At 42.5% G+C, this 20825-nt stretch overlaps 1 protein-coding gene across 4 annotated transcripts in view; it reads right to left on the bottom strand.

Moving 5' to 3' along the window:
* MGAT5 (alpha-1,6-mannosylglycoprotein 6-beta-N-acetylglucosaminyltransferase) overlaps positions 1–20825 on the bottom strand; it is a 251743-nt gene that overhangs the window by 116332 nt on the left and 114586 nt on the right. For all 4 annotated transcript variants that reach the window (XM_043505031.1, XM_043505030.1, XM_043505033.1 and 1 more), the window contains 4 exons: positions 6475–6546; positions 5235–5396; positions 2171–2340; positions 1049–1183 (listed from right to left, as the gene is read on the bottom strand). In XM_043505031.1, the coding sequence (XP_043360966.1) occupies positions 1049–1183; positions 2171–2340; positions 5235–5396; positions 6475–6546 (539 nt within the window). The remainder of the gene's footprint in view (positions 1–1048; positions 1184–2170; positions 2341–5234; positions 5397–6474; positions 6547–20825) is intronic.

The following is a 20825-nucleotide window of genomic DNA, read 5'->3' as shown; positions in this document are numbered from 1 at the left end:
GCTGAACCTGGGACATACAAGGGTGGCAGTTTGGAAGTACTGCTCGACCCAGTCTGCTGAGTCCAGGGGCATATGAGGGTGGCAGATGGAAAGTGCTGCTCGACCCAGCCTGCTCAGGCATACTCTATGTTGTGCCCATGGCATAGGAAAGTGACAGCTTGGAGGTGCTGTTGGACCCAGCCTGCTGAATCCAAGGGCCTATGAGAGGGACAGCTTGGAAATGCTGCTCGACTCAGCCTACTGAGTACAGGGACATATAAGGGGTCAGCTTGCACGTGCTGAATAACCTGGTCCTCTTAGACGAGCTCTGTTAACGTGTGTGTGTTTGTCTGATTCTGGGGATGGAAGAACCCAGCCCTGGGGAACCTAGGTCATGCAGGATAGCTCCATTGGGAGGGAACTTGCAGCAGGGAGAAGTAGAGCTCCGTATGAGAACACAAGTGACACATGCAGTACATTGATAGAAGTACAGAACCCCCACCCCCAGAAGAGTCAAAGTAACAAAGCAAGCTGGTAACACCAGGACTGTCAATCCAGCACCTTTCATGAGGACTAAGTTAGTGATTTTGTTTTACATTACAGAAGATGACACACACTACTTCAATTGAAAAAGTGAACTCAATTTACTTGCTGGTACATTTATCATTTGATTTAAGGTAAAAAGAACAAAGCACTCATAAGGAGCAAATGAAGAGAGCGCAAAAGTAGCAGCTTAGGTGGAATACACAATTTCAGTAATATAACAATATTCTGGAAATGCTACAATGCATCCTGCATGCTATAATGCTGCTATACTGTGTCTTGCAGACTTTCAAAGGGGAGGAGAAAGATGGTTTAGAAAAGAAAGAGGCAATAGACTCTTTATTCATTATTCTCCTAACAATGAAAGACCCCTGAGGAAGTAAAGTAATTTTTAACAGCTTGATTCTCAAATAAATTCAGTTCAGACTGGAAGGTACTCAGTATTTTATATATTTACTGCACATGTGCTACTAAATTGCTTTGGTTAAAGAGCTTCTGCAAATGGTCAGATAAAAGTAATACTTACTGGTAATGAACCCATGATGGACCAAGCGTTTTCTTAAACTGAGTAAGTCCCACAATATCAATGTAAATAAGTTCTACCACTTTATCTCCCTGGGTCGGGCAGCCAGATCTGTTCCCTACAACCTTCTTCATAATCCTATCCATAAAAAAGGGGGGGAGGGGAGGAATATGTCAGCACCTTTCTGCATTCATGCGATATGCAATTTGTATTGATAATCCAATTACATTAAAAATCCACATTGGTTAATTATTCTAATTTTGCAAAGACAGTAACTGCATATGTGCAATTTTAATCTCTTACTGCTGAAAACCAGTAAAATATTCTAAGAAGTATACTGAAAAATGGATTAGGTACAATAAAATAAAGACTTTTTATAGTAGACTCTTGTCACTGAATAATTTCTCTAACCTAAACGGAGGTACAAATACAACCTGAGCAGTAATTTTCACAATGCAAATGATATATACTGAAGCAATGTGTATATCACTTTTAGTATGCTGTTAACTGTTTTATTATATCAGAATTCACTATAATATGGTTTCATTATATATACTGTAAAAATGAAAGCTACAGAAAAAAGGACAAATGCCCAATCTTAAACAGGTGCATTATAAAAAGTATTAAAATAGGACGAAGTGTCACAGACTAAAAACCAAAATGACTTTATCCTACAAAAAAGACTAATGTAAATTTGACTGAAATATGAGCATTTTCAGAGCACTTAACTGCATTAAAATTAATTTATTTAGGACTGTAAATAGTTGGATGCAGAGTGGGGAATATTATAAATTTAAGCTAAAGGACATGAAATTAGAACAGTAAGTAATCTATCTTGTTGCAGATGTTTAAAGCACCCGTAATGGTAAAAAAATGAAGCTGCTTAGTTTGAATTTTCCACCATTAATTTATGAAGTCTCAGGAGGCTGCAGCTACAATAAAAACATAATATCCTTTCACAGTGCATATATTTAGCTCATGAAAATAATCTTCTTATCTCCTGTTTAGTGAATTATCACTTTCATTTTCCTCTTCAAGAAATTATATACAGTACTAATAGAGTCTTTAGGAGTTTACAATTTCTTTTTTGTATTCTAGTTTCATAATTGAAAATAATCTCCTTACTCCTTGAGCTCTGCCAGTGAAGCTGAAATCCTAATGTCATGGCCCAGTAAGTAGAGAGATGTAATTAAATCACTCCACTGGACTAATTCACCAAGTGGGCCACCACTAAATGCATTCTCTGCGATCTTGAATCCAGATTCCTTTGTTAAAAGTCCCAAATGAACAAGGATCTGAAAAAGAAAGCCACGTGTAAGCAGTAACAACATTAATTCTGCAACTAATTAACCAATGTACCTTACGTTGGTTCCTTCTTGCTCTCTCCACATTCCATCTCAAACACATCCGTTTTTTTAGCTAATTTAATCAAAGAATTGTTACATTTCTCAACAGCCCCACCACTCTACTCATTGCAATAGTACTACTTCATTGCTTTAGACCATTTTTACAAACCACTGGAGTGCCTTTTTTAATCTTTTACATTCTCAGATATGATCTAAACCAGTGGTTCTCAAACTTTTTTTTACTGGTGACCCCTTTCACATAGCAAGCCTCTGAGTGCGACCCCCCATTATAAATTAAAAACTCTTTTTTATATATTTAAGACCATTATAAATGCTAGAGGCAAAGCAGGGTTTGAGGTAGAGGTTGATAGCTTGCAACCCCCCCATGTAATAACCTCTTGACCCCCGACCCTCAGTTTGAGAACCCCTGATCTAAACAATGTGATTATACAACAAAAGAATGCATTAAAAATGAGGGGAAGCAGACTGATATAGAGAAAATTACGATTCTGTATGTAAAAAGGTGTTTGCCTTTTTGTCCCAATAAAGTTTGAGATGAAAAAGATTATAATAAGGAAAACAGAAAATAAAATGTTATGATTAACTCACATTTTATACAATATGTGAAGATAGCAATTTCATCATTCAAACATTGGAATGTTAAGTAATTCCCATTAAAAATTAAAGGAGTCTGAAGACTAATAAAGACAAGATCAATTACAGGACAGAGCAGTATTTCTTCTGCTCTTGGAGGACCATATTTTCTCATTAGGTACTTGCATTAGCTCGACACTCCAGCTGAGAAAGACAGGACATGTTTCTCTCTGTGGCTACTTCACATGGCTGCAAACACAAACCACTCTGGACTACACAAGAATGACAAGGGTGCCCCACCTCCCACCCCAATGGAGGGAATTTTTCTCTGAAGCTCTCCAAATCCTTTATGATACTACAGCCTGTATCATAACTGAGCACAAAGCACTGTGAAGAACTATCATCCTACTTTGTTGACAAGATCATCTTGGGACATTCAGGACATATTCTTTAACAGTATGGATCTGCACCAGCTATCCCCACCAACCAATAGCCCAACTGCATTCCCACAGTTTAAATAGTTCACTCAAGAAGTTCTGGCTGCTCTATGGGAATCTCGACCCAAGATTTGTAAGTCCAAGCTGCATCATTCCTGTCTCTTAAAAGATAGTCAGGAACAACTGGTACCACTCCTGACCAAAATAGCCAACGCCTCAGAGAAGGAACCTTCCCTTCTTCCTTCAGACACAAAATAGTTAGACCAAAACTGAGCAAACTCACTCAGGAGACGTAGCCAACTATCACCCTATGTCAAACCTCCAATTTCTCTTTAAGTTCATAGAGAAGTTCACTAAAGGTCAGCTACAAGCTCAATGAATTGAAACTAATATTCTGGACCTGGAATAACCTGGCTTCAGGCCAGGACATGGAATTAAAACCATTTCAGTGGCACTCATGAATGGTCTCCTGCTAGCTGATTGAGGGAAAACATCCATTCTCATCTTCCTGGTTATCTCTGCAACATTTGACACAGTCGATCATGAAATATTGTTGTCTTGTCTGAGCGAGGTGGCAGGAATCCAGGGCAATACGCTGATATGGTCTGAGTCCTTCCTGGAGGGATGCACCCAACAAATAGGAATGGAAAACTACACATCATCCCACAAGGATGAGTTCCCTCTTTGGCCCTTTTCAATGAAATACAGTTACTAGGTGAACTGGTCAGACAACACTGACTCATGTTGCTGGTACCTGAAGATGACACACAGCCCTACCTATCCTTCACCACACACAACCACAGCACTATCACAAAGTTGGGCTCAGTGATTGGATGAGATCAGCTCAGAGTTTAAGAGAAGCTGGCTGAAGCTGAACCTGAGCAGAAGTGATACTAGTTGACAGAGAAAAGCATTTTGAAGAATTGCAGACAAGTTAAAGTCTCCTTTGGTCTGTAACTGGTCAATTCAGTCTTTAGTTTAGGAGTCCTCTTGGATACCTCATTGATAAGCTCTCACACAGCAGCAATACTTTCTATCATCTTGGATTAGCTAAAAGTCTCAATTCCATCCTCGCAGATGATGACCTGGCCTCAGTTATTTATGTCTACCACCTCTCAGTTGGACTGCACAAAGGTGATACACCTGGACATGAAGTCTTCATTGCTTAAGAAATACCAACTAGTATAAATTGCTGTAGAACAGCTCCTCAGCAACACATCAGACCTGTCCTCTGTTCTCAACACTGATTTCCCAGAGAATTTCAAATCACATTCAAGATCTCAGTCCTTATCTTCATGGAAATCCATAGCCTTGGCCCAGCATATCTAAAAGTCCATCCATCTAGAGCTCTGGGATGAAGACTGTAGTCGACAACTCCACTCCTCTGGTGCAATCTATAATAAGGGTAAATCTTGTCTCTGTGGGACACAGAACTTTCCCAGGGGCCAGTCTGAAACTGTGGCACAAACTCCTGCAGGAACTAAGGACCATCACAAACCTCCCCACTTACACAACTCCAAGTGTAAGGCATATTCCTTTGATCCTACCTTCTCTAACACAAACACAAACAAATAGCAACCCTGTATATATTTTTAAAAAATCCTGCACCCTCCCCAACCCCTTTCCCTCAAAACCTCTACACGCAAAATAATCTACTAGCCCCTCTGAGATTCTCTTGGAAACAGGAGTAAGAATAAACAAGAGATTAAGCAATTTTTACCTCTTTCCCCTCAAGCATTGCTTAGATGACAAGCACACTTTCCAAAAGCTGTTATGATTTCAACTGCCAGAAGCAGTTAATAAAAAACTCACTTTTTTTCGTTTTCTTTTTTCCAGGTTTTGCTTTTCTGCAAGTGATTTAATTGCTTCAATCCACGCATCAGCCATTCGTCTGATGCGCAACATCATCCATCGGAATTCTTCATGCCTTGACATCATTTTGTAGAGGAGATCAAAGTCGGTATGAATTTCAGCCTTCAATTAAACATTAAATAATAAAATCAGAACTTCGTACAGTGTAAGTTTCTTAAGTAACAATCTGTCATACTTAAACACTCCATGCTTCACATCCGCCATTTGTAAAATGAAGAAAAATATACCAGCTATCTCACAGGTGGTTAAGGCTTTAATTAACACTTATAATGTCTATAGAGACCTTTGGCTGGAAATCACCATCACAACAGAACTGTCAATTATTTTTATTACTGCCTTATAGCCCGGAAAATACCAAAGTCATGAGTTTATGCAGAGCTCAGAAAGGATTTTTATTTGTACAGTATCATAGTTCTGTGTTTGATTATGTGATTACAAAGTGAGCCTAACTGGCTCTACCTCAGATAATCTATGATTAAAATGCACTAGAAACAAACGAGAAGTAGCCCAAAGGCACCATAATTATTTGTCATGAATGACTGAAGAAAGAAAAAGTTAGCCATGACAACATTAAGAAAGCAGCCTTAACTGGAAACATTCCTTCTGCTAGAACATATAAACCTAAGAACAACTGATTCTGCAGAATGGAGGCAGCCTTTATCGACAGTCAGGTTAATTATATAGCCCAACAATTACCCTACTATATGCAAGTATTATACCATCAGATGATAATGTTTATAGCTCTGGAACATATGAAGAAAAACCAAATTTTAGGAAGAATAAAAATGCTGACACAAAACTAAAATACGATCAAGTGTGTGAGCCATTTGCTGAGACTCTGGCCCTTGAGACATTATTGTTATGATTAGAGAAAGACTGTAGTGAACAAATCCATCATTTTTTTTTTTAAATGGACAGTTTACACCAATTCCAAACGGCCACGGAAGATACTCAGCACCTTTGTAACTATCCAGCAATATGAAGCCCTCAATTTTGTACACATGCTTAACTTTATGCACTGCAAAAGCCCCACTGACTTTTGTCTGTGGACTGATTAACAAACTGCTTCCTTGCCTATATAGTACACGATAAGCTGAAGAATGAAAATGAATCTGTTGCACAATTTCACTGAACATTTAAATAAGTTTTAAGACATGGTGAAAACCACCACTGCTCTCACCATTGATTTTTGATCAGTTTCTTCATCAGGATTTTTTGCTCTCCAAGGTAAATGAGGACACCAGTTTTCAACCTGCAAAAATAACGGATGGAAAAGTTCATTTGTTCTGCTTTCAATGTGTGCAACTTTATCAAATTCTCTTCTATTTCATTTGTGTTATATTTCCCTACAGCTTCAACGGGGCCATAATTGATCAATATGAAGTCAGCCTAAAACAAAGCCATTTGCTGTTATGATGCGTCTTCCCAGGAAAAGACATCAAAGATGCTTTGCAGTATAAATGGACACTAGGGAAAAACCTAAGATACAGAAAAAGCACTACTCATACCTTGAATATAGTTTATAGAAGGTCTTTTTCAATAGCTGGTTACTTTTTAGTAGGCAAAAAAGGAATAATAAAAATAGTTTGGAATATCTTACCCAGTTCTAAGGACTGGCTATAAAACCTGTAGGGATGGATTAAAAATAGGAACAAGTATTCTACCCTGTATGTTTGAGTTCTGTTTAGACAAGAAACATTATTCTGCCAGTGAGGAGACTTGTTGGGAAGTAATGGGGTAGGATGGTGCGGATGGCACAGGAAAATGCACGCATTTAACAAAATGGCACCACATATCAATGTCAAGACAAAGGAAGGGTAACCACAAGGACTGAGTGACTATAATGACGGGGGAATCATGACAGTAGCTGCTACCATTGTACTTCTGTACATGCTCAAGTAGTCACTGCTGCTTTTATAATGGCTGGCTAGTACAGCACCTTCCTGCTCTTCAATTTAAGATCTGCAGAGAGGCAGGATTCTTAAGTTGCACTGGGGCCTAAGCGATTGGTTTACTGACGATGTTGTGGAGAAAGAAGAGTGTGTGTGTGCACCGTCTGCCTAACTCTCAACATTATTCGTGGAGAGAAGCCACTAAAGGCCCAAGATACTTGCACACGTATTGAGGAGAGGCAGAAGAGCAACAGTGCGCTGGCCAGCTTGGATATCATCACTAACAGGGCTTGCTAGGAATTCCATGGGAGCAGAAGTCAGTGTTGCTGTCATTATGCTCCTGTGTTTATAAAAACACTCAAAATAAATGCAATATTTAGCTTAGAGATAAACAAGGAGGGTAAGGTAAAAGATACTCACTCACTCACCTTGTCTCACTCTTATCCTGGGACTAATACATTTCCAATGTTGTTATAGCCATGTTTAGCTTACTCAGACCTACTCTATGTTCTGAAAGCAGTCAACCCAAAATCAGTAGATGAATACCCTAAGCTAAATATCATGCAAAAAGATTACTTAGAAAAGCAAATCACATGAAAATGATTTAGTAGAAGCCATAACTTCATTAAGGAGCAAAAGAAATCCAACCCAGCTGGGTTCCCCAATCTATATACAAGCATTTCAACAAACTTTAGGACCTCTTCCACTCATCTGAAAGTGGCGATGGGGTCAAACCCATCCCTCCCCCCCACTTGGGAAATGCCTGGCTCTTCATTACACTCGAACTCAGGAAAGATGCTGGACCATTGTAGTAATTAATAGTTCATAATTTTAATCAACACAGGCTGCAAAAGCACTAGTGGAAAATACTAGAAACCCCCATTCTTGCAACCTAAGATACACAGATCTTCTTGGCTTTGCTAAACAACTGTATTTTTTAAATCAGATAGGCAGAACGCTTTGTTTGCACACAGCAAGATATTTCTACTATCAAAACTGATCTGTATTAAAGGAGAGGTGACCAGGACTATTGCACAGCCCTCTCTTCTGGCTTCATGCACACTTACACCGCACCCAGCAGATCTTGCCACTTACCCATGGCTTTTACCACAACTGTCTACTTCTGCATCATAAACATGAACTGTAACTCCTCACTTAACATTGTAGTTACGTTCCTGAAAAATGTGACTTTAAGTGAAACAATGTTAAGCGAATCCAATTTCCCCATAAGAATGAATGTAAATGGGGGGGGGGGGGGTTAGGCTCCAGGGAAATTTTTTTTGGCCATACTATACAGTACAGTACTATAGTTGGAGGTGCCCCCGTCCTACCCCACACAGGCACAGCCCACTGGCACTGGAGACAAGGAGGCAGGCAAGGAGGCTGAAGGTGCTGTACGCTAGGAGAAGCACGTTGTGCGGCAGCTTCCCCTACTCTGCAAGCACCAGGGGCGGGGGGCTCAACCCTTGGCCTGCCCACTCCACCCCCTTCCCCCAAACCCCCACCCTTAACCCGCCTCTTCTTTCTCCCCCTTTACTTCACATGCCATGTCCTCTCTCCTCCCCGCTCCCTCCTGCCCACCGCAATCAGCTGGCTTGTGGTGTTCAGGAGGCGGGGGGAGGAAGGGGAGCCTGCGCACCGTGTCCTTGTTCCTCCCCCCACCTCCTGGACACGGTGCGCAGGCTCCCCTTCCTTCCCCTGCCTCCTGAACACTGCAAGCCAGCTGATTGCCATGGGCAGGAAGTAGGGGGGAGGCGCACCGTGTCCTTGCTCCTCCTCCCTCCCTCCCTCTTGCCTGAGGCAATCAGCTGGCTTGCGGCACTCAGAGGGCAGGAGGGACGGAGGAGGACTCTGCCCACAGCCTCCCCCGTCCCTCCCCTGCCTTCTGCCCGCAGCAATCAGCTGGTTTGCAGCGTTCAAGAGGCAGGGGAGGGAGGGGGAGCCTGCGCACTGAGTCCTCGCTCCTCCCCATCCCTCCTGAACGCCGCAAGAACAGCTGATTGCTGCGGGCAGGAGGTGGGGGGAAGAGTGGGTAGGTGCTGATCTGCGGAGTCTGCCGGAGGGACATAGGGGAGCTGATAGTGGGGCTGCCAGCTGTGGACAAAGCAGGCAGCCAAACGACGTTATAGCAAAGCATTGCACAACTTTAAATGGAGCATATTCTGTAATTGAGCAGTGACATAAGATCGAAATAATGTTAAGCGAGAAGAGTTAAGTGGGGAGTTTCTGTGTCATTCTCCCATCCTTCCGCCCACTGCTCCATCTCCATTGTCTGGTCACCCTGACCCCTCTACTGTTACCTCCAGCTTTACCTGCTCCTCTTTCCTTCTCCACTACAACCCCTCCCCGCCCCCAGCTCCTCTCATCAGCACAAATCTAGGTCCTGTGTCCACATCTTCCTCCTCAATTCTGGTGACCTTTGCCTCCATCCTGATTCCACTCCTCTCCCCATCTGCACACTAGTCCCCCAACATCTCATGCAATATCTTAGGGGATCATACTGTAGTACATTTATCAATTGTATATATATCACTGTGGGTCAGGGATTGTATGCAACTTGGAGTGGGGGGGTGGGAAAGAGGGGCTACCACAGCTCCTCCAGAAACTAAAAACAATTGGTGGTAATTAAGGTGAATCACACAGATTATAAACATATCCAGAGAGGTACCACCCCCTGAGAGGTTTACATTTAATGTTTCAAACTGGACTTTCCAGAGACCACCAGACAAAGAAAAATCTTTTGGCATAAAAAGGCAGAGTTTAAACTGACACAGGGCTTTTTTTGATTCAGCAGACAGTCCAACTCTTGCATTAGGGTTGGAAAGACTTTGGCTTAGTAGGGCCCCATAAAACTAATGGGTGAAATCTGATGAGCTTTTAGCATGTGTATAGGACCTTTATTGTTTTTATGTTTTCTCTTTAATGCTTTCTCCTTTAAGAAGAAATGTATTTTGCTTTGAGTTCATTGTAACCAGTGTACATTATTATAGCCTCTGGAGAGAGATTAACCACAGATGCTGGACCCAGATCATGCCATCTGGGGAATAAAGGTGGAGGAATAACAGTTTGCATAGATTTCAGAGTAGCAGCCGTGTTAGTCTGTATTCGCAAAAAAGAAAAGGAGTACTTGTGGCACCTTAGAGACTAACGAATTTATTTGAGCATAAGCTTTCGTGAGCTACAGCTCACTTCATCGGATGCATTCGGTGGAAAAAACACAGAGACTGCAAACCTATATCCCCAATCTGGAGAGAGATAGAGGCAGGTCCCCACCCAAGAAAGGTGGCCAGTGAGAGCCTGAAACCTTAAGTGGGTGCCCTCGAGGCAGACCGGAGAGGACCAAAGGCGCACTAATCCCTGAAACTGCGACAATCGCAACCTCTTCATATCTCACCCTCTCTAGCTCCTGGCTCTCATACAGACCTGTATCCTTCATCTGAGGCTGCTTGTGTGGCTGTCCTCTCTATGGAAGCATCTCCTCTCACACTCTTTGCCCTGGATCAGACCTGTTCCTGCTGCTTTCAATGCCTCCCCCTTTCCACTCTTCCTCTTTTGAACAGCTCTGTATCGTACATTCCCCAGTCCGTGTTGCTGTCCCCATCCACCTAACTCCTCCTCATCAGCCTTCCTCTCTGATTTCAACCCATGAATCTCTCCTCCCATGCTTGTCTTCAGTGACTCCAACTTCCATGTTGGTAACCATGCTGACCCCTTAGCTGCAAGTATCCTTGCCCTCATCTCTTCATTTGCTGTGCAGCCCTGATTCAACTCTCCTGCTAGTCAAAGAGATCATTCACTTGGCTTGGTCCTCACCAATCACTGTGCTCTCCCTTTCTCTGCTCTCTCTCTGTTGCTGAGTTCTCTCTCTCTCTGCCCATCACCCATTCTCTTTATCATCATCATCCATCAGCCCCTCCCCCACCACAGTCACATGACCTTTCCATGACTTCCAAACCCTCAGCGTTGATCACTACTTGTCTGCTCTCAGTCTTCTTTCCCTGCTGTCTCTCATCTTTCTTCCAATTATATGGTTGTTGATGCTTTCCATGCTTCAATCTCCTGCACCCTTAACTTTTTTGCCTCTCCCCATTGCAAAGCATGCCCTGCCAAGTGCCAACCCCATTCCTGGCCCTCCCCGACATCCACTTCCTCCACTCCTGCTGTCACACTGCAGACCATTTTGGGTGGAAATCCTGTGATCAGGCCAACTTCCTCAACTATAAATGTGTTCCTTCCTCCTTTGGTTCTGCCACCCTCCTAGCTAAAAACTTGACTTCTCTAGCTTAATTGAATCCCTCACCCATGGTCACTCCTCAAACTTTCCGTTGCTCCTGCCTCCACTTCCCTCTCCACACAGGATCTCACTGACTTCTTCCAAGAGAAATTTGACAAAACAGGACATGGCTCACCTTCCCCTTCCCCCACCTCACCCCCCTGCAACACCTTCTCCCTTCTATCACAGATACAGACGTTTATCTGTCTCCTACTCAAATCCCTCCACTTGCCCCTCTGACCCCATTACATCTCCCAGGAACCCATCCTCATCCCCTCCCTTACTTTTCTCCTTAACCTCTCCCACTCTTCTGGCTCCTTCTGTTCACAATACAATCATGCTTTAGTCTCTCCAATCTTAAAAACATCCTACCCTTGACAGCACTTACTTCTCCAGCCAGCACCACCCCATCTCCCTTTTCCTCTTCCTTTATAAGCTCACTGACTGCACTGTCTACAATTGTTGTGTGAAGTTCTCCTCCTTCTTAACCATTCTATATCCTCTTTAACCTGGCTTCCCCCTCTTGCACTCACCGAGACCACCTTGCCCATAGGTGCTGACTTCCCCTCTGCCCCGTGGGTGCTCAAGCTCCCCACCCCAATTCCACCCCCTTCTCCCAAGTTCCTGCCCCTGCCCCACCTCTTTACCACCTCCTCGCCCAAGCGCACCACGTCCCCACTCCTCTCCCGCCCTCCCGGAAAGTCCTAAGTGCTGCCAAACACCTGTTAGGCGATGGGTGGGAAGCGCTGGCGGATGGGGGGGTAGGAGCTGGGATGCTGCGCTCGGGGCAGGAGGATGGGGTGGGGGGAGGTTTGGCTGCCAGTGGGTGCGGAGCTGTTTTGAGTTTATTGGGACTGCAAAGAGTTACAAGGGAACTTTCCACTGAAGAGGCAAGAGGACAGCGTGACTTGTATCATGGATGGATGGATGATCACGGCCAAGCCTGGCTGTAATATGCTGGGGGGTATTTTGGGTGAGCTTTTGCTTTATATGGCTTAACACCTAGTTAGGCTCTAAAAAGCGTGTTGTGATTTTATTTTATATTTAACCCTTTGTTTCCATTAATTTGACTTGCATCTTCTCAAATCTCTGTTCTGTTAAATACACTTCTCATTTTTCCTGTAAACATATCTAAGTGCTGCGTTGAGCAGAGTGGTAATCCTGAGATGTAACTGGTCAACTGATATGTATTATTCCTTTAGGAGTAGCAGATCTGCGAATTCAGTGAGTGTCCATGGATCAGAGGCTGGACACTCTGGGGACGCTCGAATTGCTCGGAGTTTGGAGCGTACCGATCGTTAACCTGAAAAGAGAGAGAGTGGGGTCTGCAGAGGCCTTGAAGGCAGTGCTGACCCAGAATGGGAATAAACAAGGCTTCCTCACGCTAAGGGTAGGTGGAAGCAAGGTGCCTCACAATCCTGGGAAGAGTCACAGTGGTGTAGTCAGTAGAATATTGCTGGTTAGCTAAGGGTCACGCTGCTAGCTCTTATATACCAGATAATATAGATACTCAGAAAGTCATGAGAAGGTTGGAAACAAAGAAAAAGGTTACTGTTTGTTATTTACTGTTTATTTCAGGTAAGGGAAATAAGGGAACAGAGGAAGGAGAAGATGAGTAAAACCAGAGACATATGTCAAGTACAACAAAAGACATTTGGAAAAACTTGTACTGAATGTGGCTTACATGCTACAGGAAAAAATGAGGACAGGATGAGATCTCTACTCTCAGAACATAAGGAGCAATGAGATCTGAATGATTCACCCACAGAGACTGAGAACAAGTGAGATGTAGGCTTAGAGAGAGAGACAGTCTGGCCCTGATCCAAGTGAAATAGCCATAAAGCTTTAACTGGTCAAGTCACACCATAAGTATATTGCTTAAAGTTTAGAAACCTCAATAATGCTGGTAGACCACAGGGATTATGTTCATAAAAGGATGGATTATTTGAGGAAATGGATAAAAAGTAAAGGGACAGAAGCATAACAAGTTGGTAGATCTAACTGCTCAGGAGCAGTTCTATGATATCTGCCCAGCTGTGTGGGAGAAATCCCCAGCTTCTGTTGCAGAGGCAGCTGACTCAGACTTACTAGCAAGACCCTACATACAGTGCAGGGCCCAAAGGGAAGACCAAAAGCCTGTACTAAAAGAGGCACACCAGTTTGTTCCTGGGGGAAAAAGGAGGGAGGAGAATGGCTAAGCCCACATCACCCTAGTACTGGTCACCTTCTGATAACCCTAATTATTGGACCTGAGGCCAAGAGGAAGACCCAAGAAAACGTTACTCATGTGGGTCCCCCGAACACATGAAAAAGCAATGGGGATCCAAATACAGGCCCCAGTCTGTCCAGATTAATGCAGGTACCCTTGAGTCAGAGACTTGATTGAGGACCTAGAGAGGTCTGAGCAGAATATGGTGCCTAAGTGACAGGCCAGAGGGTAGCGTTGTTCACAGTGATCAAGAAAGAAGGTGGTAGGGAGAATTTTGGGGTGAAAAATTAAGAGTTCAGTTTTAGTTATATTGAGCACGAGCTGATTGCTAAACATTCCTCTGCCACCAGTGAAGTCTCTGACTCCAGGGTAGTTGCATTAACCTGGACAGACTGGGGCCTGTATTTGGGTTCCCATATGACACTGAAGGAGAGAGGAAGTCTGTACATTGATTCTAGGAAGAGAGGGATGAAAGCTGAGAGGGATGAAACCAGCCAGTCAGGAAGACTATTTTAGCAGTAGCATGCTGAGAGATTTGCAGAGTGCAAGGCATGGGTGTGTGAGGCAAGAAGGAAGGTGTTTGTAACAGCAAAGGTGAGAGATGACAAAACAAGGATCAAGGTTTTGGAAGCTGGAACAGAGAGAAAGGGATGAATTCTGGAGATAATTAAAGAACCAGTGGGATTTAGCATTGGCCAGAATCTGCAGGAAAGGGGGAGAAAGGGATCAAAAGTGACACCAATATTGTAGGTCTTGTTTTGCAGACAGACATTAATAAATCCCACTACTGACCCAAGCCAAAACTCATACAGCAGAAAATCATTTTTAGAACTTAATGAATACTGGCAACAGAGCGAAGGAAGCAGGATTGAGCATACACTAGGTATTCAGCAGTAGAGACTGAAATTTTCTGGAAATGCCCAGTAAGCAAGTTAACATTGCCTTCTGCAATTCAGGAAATGGCACCAGTGAATACATTAAGAATGTTTGGGTAGTACAGGGAGATCTGAGCACTGAAACATCAATATGCTAGAGGCTTATTCTTCCTCTAAAAGAAAATACAAGTTAGTAAAAGAAATAGATTAATATGGTGAAAAGAGTTTGAATATTATATCATTGGTCATTTCCATACAAGCAAACTCCTCTCTGGTATGTCATCTGAACCCAATGGTACTATATGATATACAGACGGCTCTTGCTACATCTTCTCCTGTGATGGATTAAAAAAAACTGCTGTGCATATTGGAGGCCTGTTTTAATGCATGCACTTAATGTTATTCCCTTACTCTTCCCTCCCTTGCTCCTTTCTGCTTTTTGTTATAGCTGACTCAGGGTCTATACAGTGCCCAGTATAATGGGCTTCTGTCCTAGCAAAGGATCCTAGCATATACTAGAGAGAAGGTGGCTGAGGTAATATCTTTTATTGGACCAACTTCTGTTGGTGAGAGAGAAGTTTTCAAGCTTACACAGAGCTCTTCTTCAAGTTTGGGAAATGTACTCACTGAGTTTCTTGTCTCTAACCAACAGAAATTCGTCCAACGGAAGATATTGCTTGGCCCACCTTATCTCTCTAATATCCTGGGACCAACGTGGCTACAACACCACAACCTAGCATCTATTATAATACATATAAATAATAATCAGGCATCCAATCTGATGATATATTCGATACTTGGTATTATGAGGTGTTATTTACGGTGTCAATCATCTCCCACAATTAGTTTGACTTCTATGCAGTTTGCTGACAGCCTTATTATTTTCTACAGGGTTTACTTCAGACTATTTACTTTGGATAGGTTTTGCAGCTTGTATCTATTCAAATAACTTCCCTCAGAAATGCCTTCTGGGTTCAAGGTTCCTGTAGCTACTGGATGAGCAGTAAATATAGCTAGGTGTTTTTTTTTTTTTGTTTTTTTTCATATAACCATGCCCACTGCTGTGGCATCTAAGAGGCTTATACATTTACAGAAGGGAACACAAAAAAGTTATATGCAGCCAGTTCTCCTTCCGTAATTCATTAAGAAGGTGATTCTCTTTTTCTTTTTAAATGGGATGATGGGAGGGTGACTGCAGAGGCTAGACGAAGAACTGGGCTTTATGTTTTGTTCTCTAAACACTGAGAACTATCTTCATTCTGGTCTTTTCTAACAATGAGTTGTGGGCCATTTGAAGAGAAAGCTTTGTCTCTTGGACACACAAATTTCACTAGAGATTGGTAATGCCATTGTGCCAGTGGATCTCAGATGTTGTAGGAAGTCCTTAAGTGCAGTGAATAGCTCCCCCCTGGTTACTTATGCCAGTCCCGTGGAAGGATTTTAAAAAGGCAATGCATATTTGGTGGAAGGAGGAGTATATTAAACATTACTAGGCATTGTTGAAGCCAGGCAGAGGAGAACATTGAGAAGTTGAGTATCAGGGGGTAGTCGTGTTAGCCTAAAACAACAAGGAGTCTGGTGGCATCTTAAAGACTAACATTTATTTGGGCATAAGCTTTTGTGGGTAAAACACCACTTCTTCAGATGCATGGAGTGAACATTACAAATGCAGGCATTATATAATGACACAGGAAGGGAAGGGAGTTACCTCAAGTGGAGAACCAGTGTTGACAGGGCCAATTTGATCAGGGTGGATGTAGTCCACTCCCAATAATAGATGAGGTGGTGTCAATTCCAGGAGAGGCAAAGCTGCTTTTGTAATGAGCCAGACACTCTCAGTCCCTATTCAAGTCCAAATTAATGGTGTTAAATTTATAAATGAATTTTAGTTCTGCTGTTTCTCTTTGAAGTCTGTTTCTGAAGTATTTTTGTTCAAGTATAGCAACTTTTAAATCTGTTATAGAATGTCCAGGAAGATTGAAGTGTTCTCCTACTGGCTTTTGTATGTTACCACTCCTGATGTCCGATTTGTGTCCATTTATTCTTTTACCAAGGGACTGTCCGGTTTGGCCAATGTACTTGGCAGAGGGGCACTGCTGGCACATGATAGCATATATAACATTAGTAGACGTGCAGGTGAATGAGCCTCTGATAGTATGGCTGGATCCTCTGATGGTGTCGCTAGAGTAGATATGGGGACAGAGTAGACAAAAAGGTTTGCTACAGGGATTGGTTCCTAGATTAGTGTTTCTGTGGTGTGGTGTGTAGTTGCTGGTGAGCATTTGCTTCAAGTTGGGGGGCTGTCTGTAACTGAGGACTGGCCTGCCTCCCAAGGTCTGGGAGAGTGAGGGATTGTTTTCCGGGATAGGTTGTAGATCGTTTTTAATGTGCTGGAGAGGTTTTAATTGGGGACTGTACATGATGGCCAGTGGTGTTCTGTTATTTTCCTTGCTGGGCCTGTCCTGTAGTAGGTCATTTCCGGGTACCCGTCTTGCTCTATCAATCTGTTTCCTCACTTCCCCAGGTGGGTATTGTAGTTTTAAGAATGCTTGATAAAGATCTTGTAGGTTTACAACGATCTACAACCTATCCTGGAAAATGATCCCTCACTATCACAGACCTTGGGAGGCAGGCCAGTCCTCGCTTACAGACAGCCCCCCAACTTGAAGCAAATGCTCACCAGCAACTACACACCACACCACAGAAACACTAATCCAGGAACCAATCCTTGTAGCAAACCTTGTTGCCTACTCTGTCCCCATATCTACTCTAGCAACACCATCAGAGGACCCAGCGACACCATCAGAGGCTCATTCACCTGCACATCTACTAATGTCTGCACATCTACTAATGTTATATACGCTATCATGTGCCAGCAATGCCCCTCTGCCATGGTACATTGGCCAAACCGGACAGTCCTTTGGGAAAAGAATAAATGGACACAAATCGGACATCAGGAATAGTAACATACAAAAGGAGAACACTTCAATCTTCCTGGACATTCTATAACAGATTTAAAAGTCGCTATACTTGAACAAAAAAAACTTCAGAAACAGACTTCAAAGAGAAACAGCTGAACTAAAATTCATTTGCAAATTTAACACCATTAATTTGGGCTTGAATAGGGACTGGGAGTGGCTGGCTCATTACAAAAGCAGCTTTGCCTCTCCTGGAATTGACACCACCTCATCTATTATTGGGAGTGGACTACATCCACCCTGATCAAATTGGCCCTGTTAACACTGGTTCTCCACTTGTGAGGTAAATCCCTTCCCTTCATGTGTCATTATATAATTCCTGCATTTGTAATGTTCACTCCATGCATCTGAAGAAGTGGTGTTTTACCCACAAAAGCTTATGCCCAAATAAATCTGTTAGTCTTTAAGTGCCACCAGACTCCTTGTAGTTATTGAGAAGTTGGTGTTACAAGACTGCTTATATCAGAGATGTGGCTTATCTAAGTATGCCCTGACCAATCTTTGTTTCAGAAGTTGGAAATAGTTGTGTTCAACATTTGGCTAATTATGACTACCCACTGTAAGGAGTATTCATCCCCCCTTAGCAATCGCAGATGGCAAGCTAGACGACTGTTTGGCTGGCTAATACAGTAGAATGAAATGTACAACTCATACAGCCAGATTTGGAGCACCCCGAGGAAGCAGCCATTTTCTGGATGTGGCTGTTACAGACCTCAGTTACTCAGGATCCCTTTTAAAAAAGAGACAGCAGCAGCTGAAAGCATATGGTCCATGACTGAGCTACTGTATGATTCTGTTGCACACATTTATGGTAATTGCAGCCTTTCTCATTTTCTTGATCGGCATTTGTATTTTGATCTTTAACTGACTGGAGAAGAAATGCTAAGAACGGAGAAGTAGTGGTGTACATCTACTATGTGAATTAAAAAACAAATCCTCTATTGTAATTTTAAGTCACACATTACAGTAGTATTTAAGCGACTCACAATCGTTAATGTATTTATTCTCAACACCCGTGAGGCAGGGAAGTGCTATTATCCCCATTGAACGGAGAACTGAACTGAGGCACAGAAAGGCTAAGTGACTTGCTCTAAAAATCACCCACCACAAATTAGCCTTAGGGAAAGTTTAATTTCTTGGAATTGCAACACAAATGATCCGCTCCAATGGCCCCACAACATGTAGCCAAATTACCTACTATGAGCGCGTCTCTGTAAATAACTGCCTTTCAGAAAAGTTCAAAAGGTACTTCTTAGAATACTTTGTACACCAATGGCATAGCTAGGACAGGAAAAGTGGGTGAGCCACGGCTTTCAGGTGGGCAGGCAATGACGGGTGGGTGGGAGGGATGGCAGGAGGGATTGGGAGAGGGGGCAGGAGGAATCCAATGCCCTGGGGAGGGAGGCAGGAGAGATGGTTGGCCGCCTTCTCCCTACCCCCCTCCAACCAGCCCTTACTGCTCAGCAGGCACCTGAAGAGAAGGCTGCTCAGGACGCACAGGCTGCACCCATAAGGCGGAGGGGGACCCCACTGGGGGTCGAGCTCCATCCATCTCTCTCGTCCCTGGCTCGGTGTCCATCAGCCCAGCCACATGGCACATCTCTCTCCTGCCGGCGTCGTGTACTATTGCCCCAGTCTCTGACCCCATTGTTAGGGGCCGGAGACCAGGGCAGCAGTGCGTGGCGCTGGCAGGAGAGGGATGTGCCATGTGGCTTGGCTGATGGACACCGAGCTGGGGTCAGGAGTCCCAGCCTGTGGATTCGGGAGGCTCCGGTCCTGATTTGGGTGGGCCCTGGCCCACCCATGGCTATGCCCCGTTGCACACACTAGTGATCCAACTTAGATGCCCATACTAGATAGTATAGTATAGTATAGATGCCCAACTTAGACAGTATTTGGGCATCTAACATTTGTTAACATTTATCCTCAACACCCCTGTGAGGTAGACAAGCACTAGTCCCATTTTACAGATGGGAAACTGAGGCAGAGAGAGACTAAGAAAATTTTGGTGGTGCAAGGAATTGAACCCAAATCCAAGGCTAATATGCTCAAACTACTGAATCATACTTCTCTCCATGAGATATTGAATATGGTTATCACCTTCTAGTGGCCCACTAAAGGAGTGTCAGATATGCTTTAGGCACAAAGTGTTACAGAAATCCGGTGAAGTTATGGCCTATTCTTTCCTTCCTATAAGTCTCAGACTGAAATGTTATTTAACCAAGTTTGTCTGAGTAAAGGCACATCTTTCATGACACTGTTTTGACATTACCTAACAACTGCGAAGAAATACAAATCACCTCACTCACCTCAAAGCTCTCGGTGGGCTTCCAAATGAAGCAAAAAGGCTGCTTCAGAGATGGGATTAGTGCTCCCATAGGAAAGTGAGTAAACAGGTGAAGACTAAAGGGGGCTGTGTGAAATAAAAACTCAGTGGGCAATGAGCAAAAAAATTTACTTTTTCATATTTTTTTTTTATTTTCCTTACAATTTTATGATGAGATCTGTGATTTTCTAATGGAAATACAGTTTTTCCACTGAATAAATCACGAATTTCCAAAGATATCATTTTGCCCAGAAGCAAAGTCATTCCTGAAAGTCATAGCTGAATCAGTGACAGTACATGGTAAAATTTAGGTGTTTTGACCAATTGGTTATTTCGAAAATGTAGGCGAAAAATTATGTTGTGAAAAACAAGCCAATTTTTTTTTTGAAGGGTGAGTTTTAATCCCAAAGAAATAGACATATTCAGTCCCTAATACCTAGAATCTTTAAATATTTTTAAAGTTAAAGTTAGAGGAGCAATTATTTTCAGTATCCTAGAAAAACAACTTCAAGTTATCTTTAGGATATTGAAAACAGCTGCTCCTCTAATTAATTCAATGAGGGTTTATCTTATATTCTAGATCAAAGGGTCACATTGTTTCATTACAACGCAAACAGGAGACTCCAATCTAGAAAATAAGATGTTTCATTCGGTACTAAGTAGCAGTTGCCCTTAATAATTTTAAAAATAATATAAATTATTATTGTTATATAGTATATTTATAGTATACTATATAGTATATAGTATATAGTATAGTAGTATTATTATTATTATCAATTATTGTATTATGTCATATTATGACAGTAACAGTAGTGCATAATACAACATGACTTGACATGTCATTATGCAGTATTACTATTGATATGTAATGAACTTGTAAAAATAAAAAACAAAATAAATTTCAACTTAAAAAATTCGTTTTGAAATGCAATCCTTCCAAAGCAAAATATTCAAAAATGGAAATTCTAATTTAAAAAT

Source organism: Dermochelys coriacea, chromosome 11, assembly GCF_009764565.3.
Source record: "Dermochelys coriacea isolate rDerCor1 chromosome 11, rDerCor1.pri.v4, whole genome shotgun sequence".
Lineage (NCBI taxonomy): Eukaryota > Metazoa > Chordata > Testudines > Dermochelyidae > Dermochelys > Dermochelys coriacea.
The sequence above is the reverse complement of the archived record's forward strand: the minus strand, read 5'-3'. Positions and strand labels throughout refer to the sequence as shown.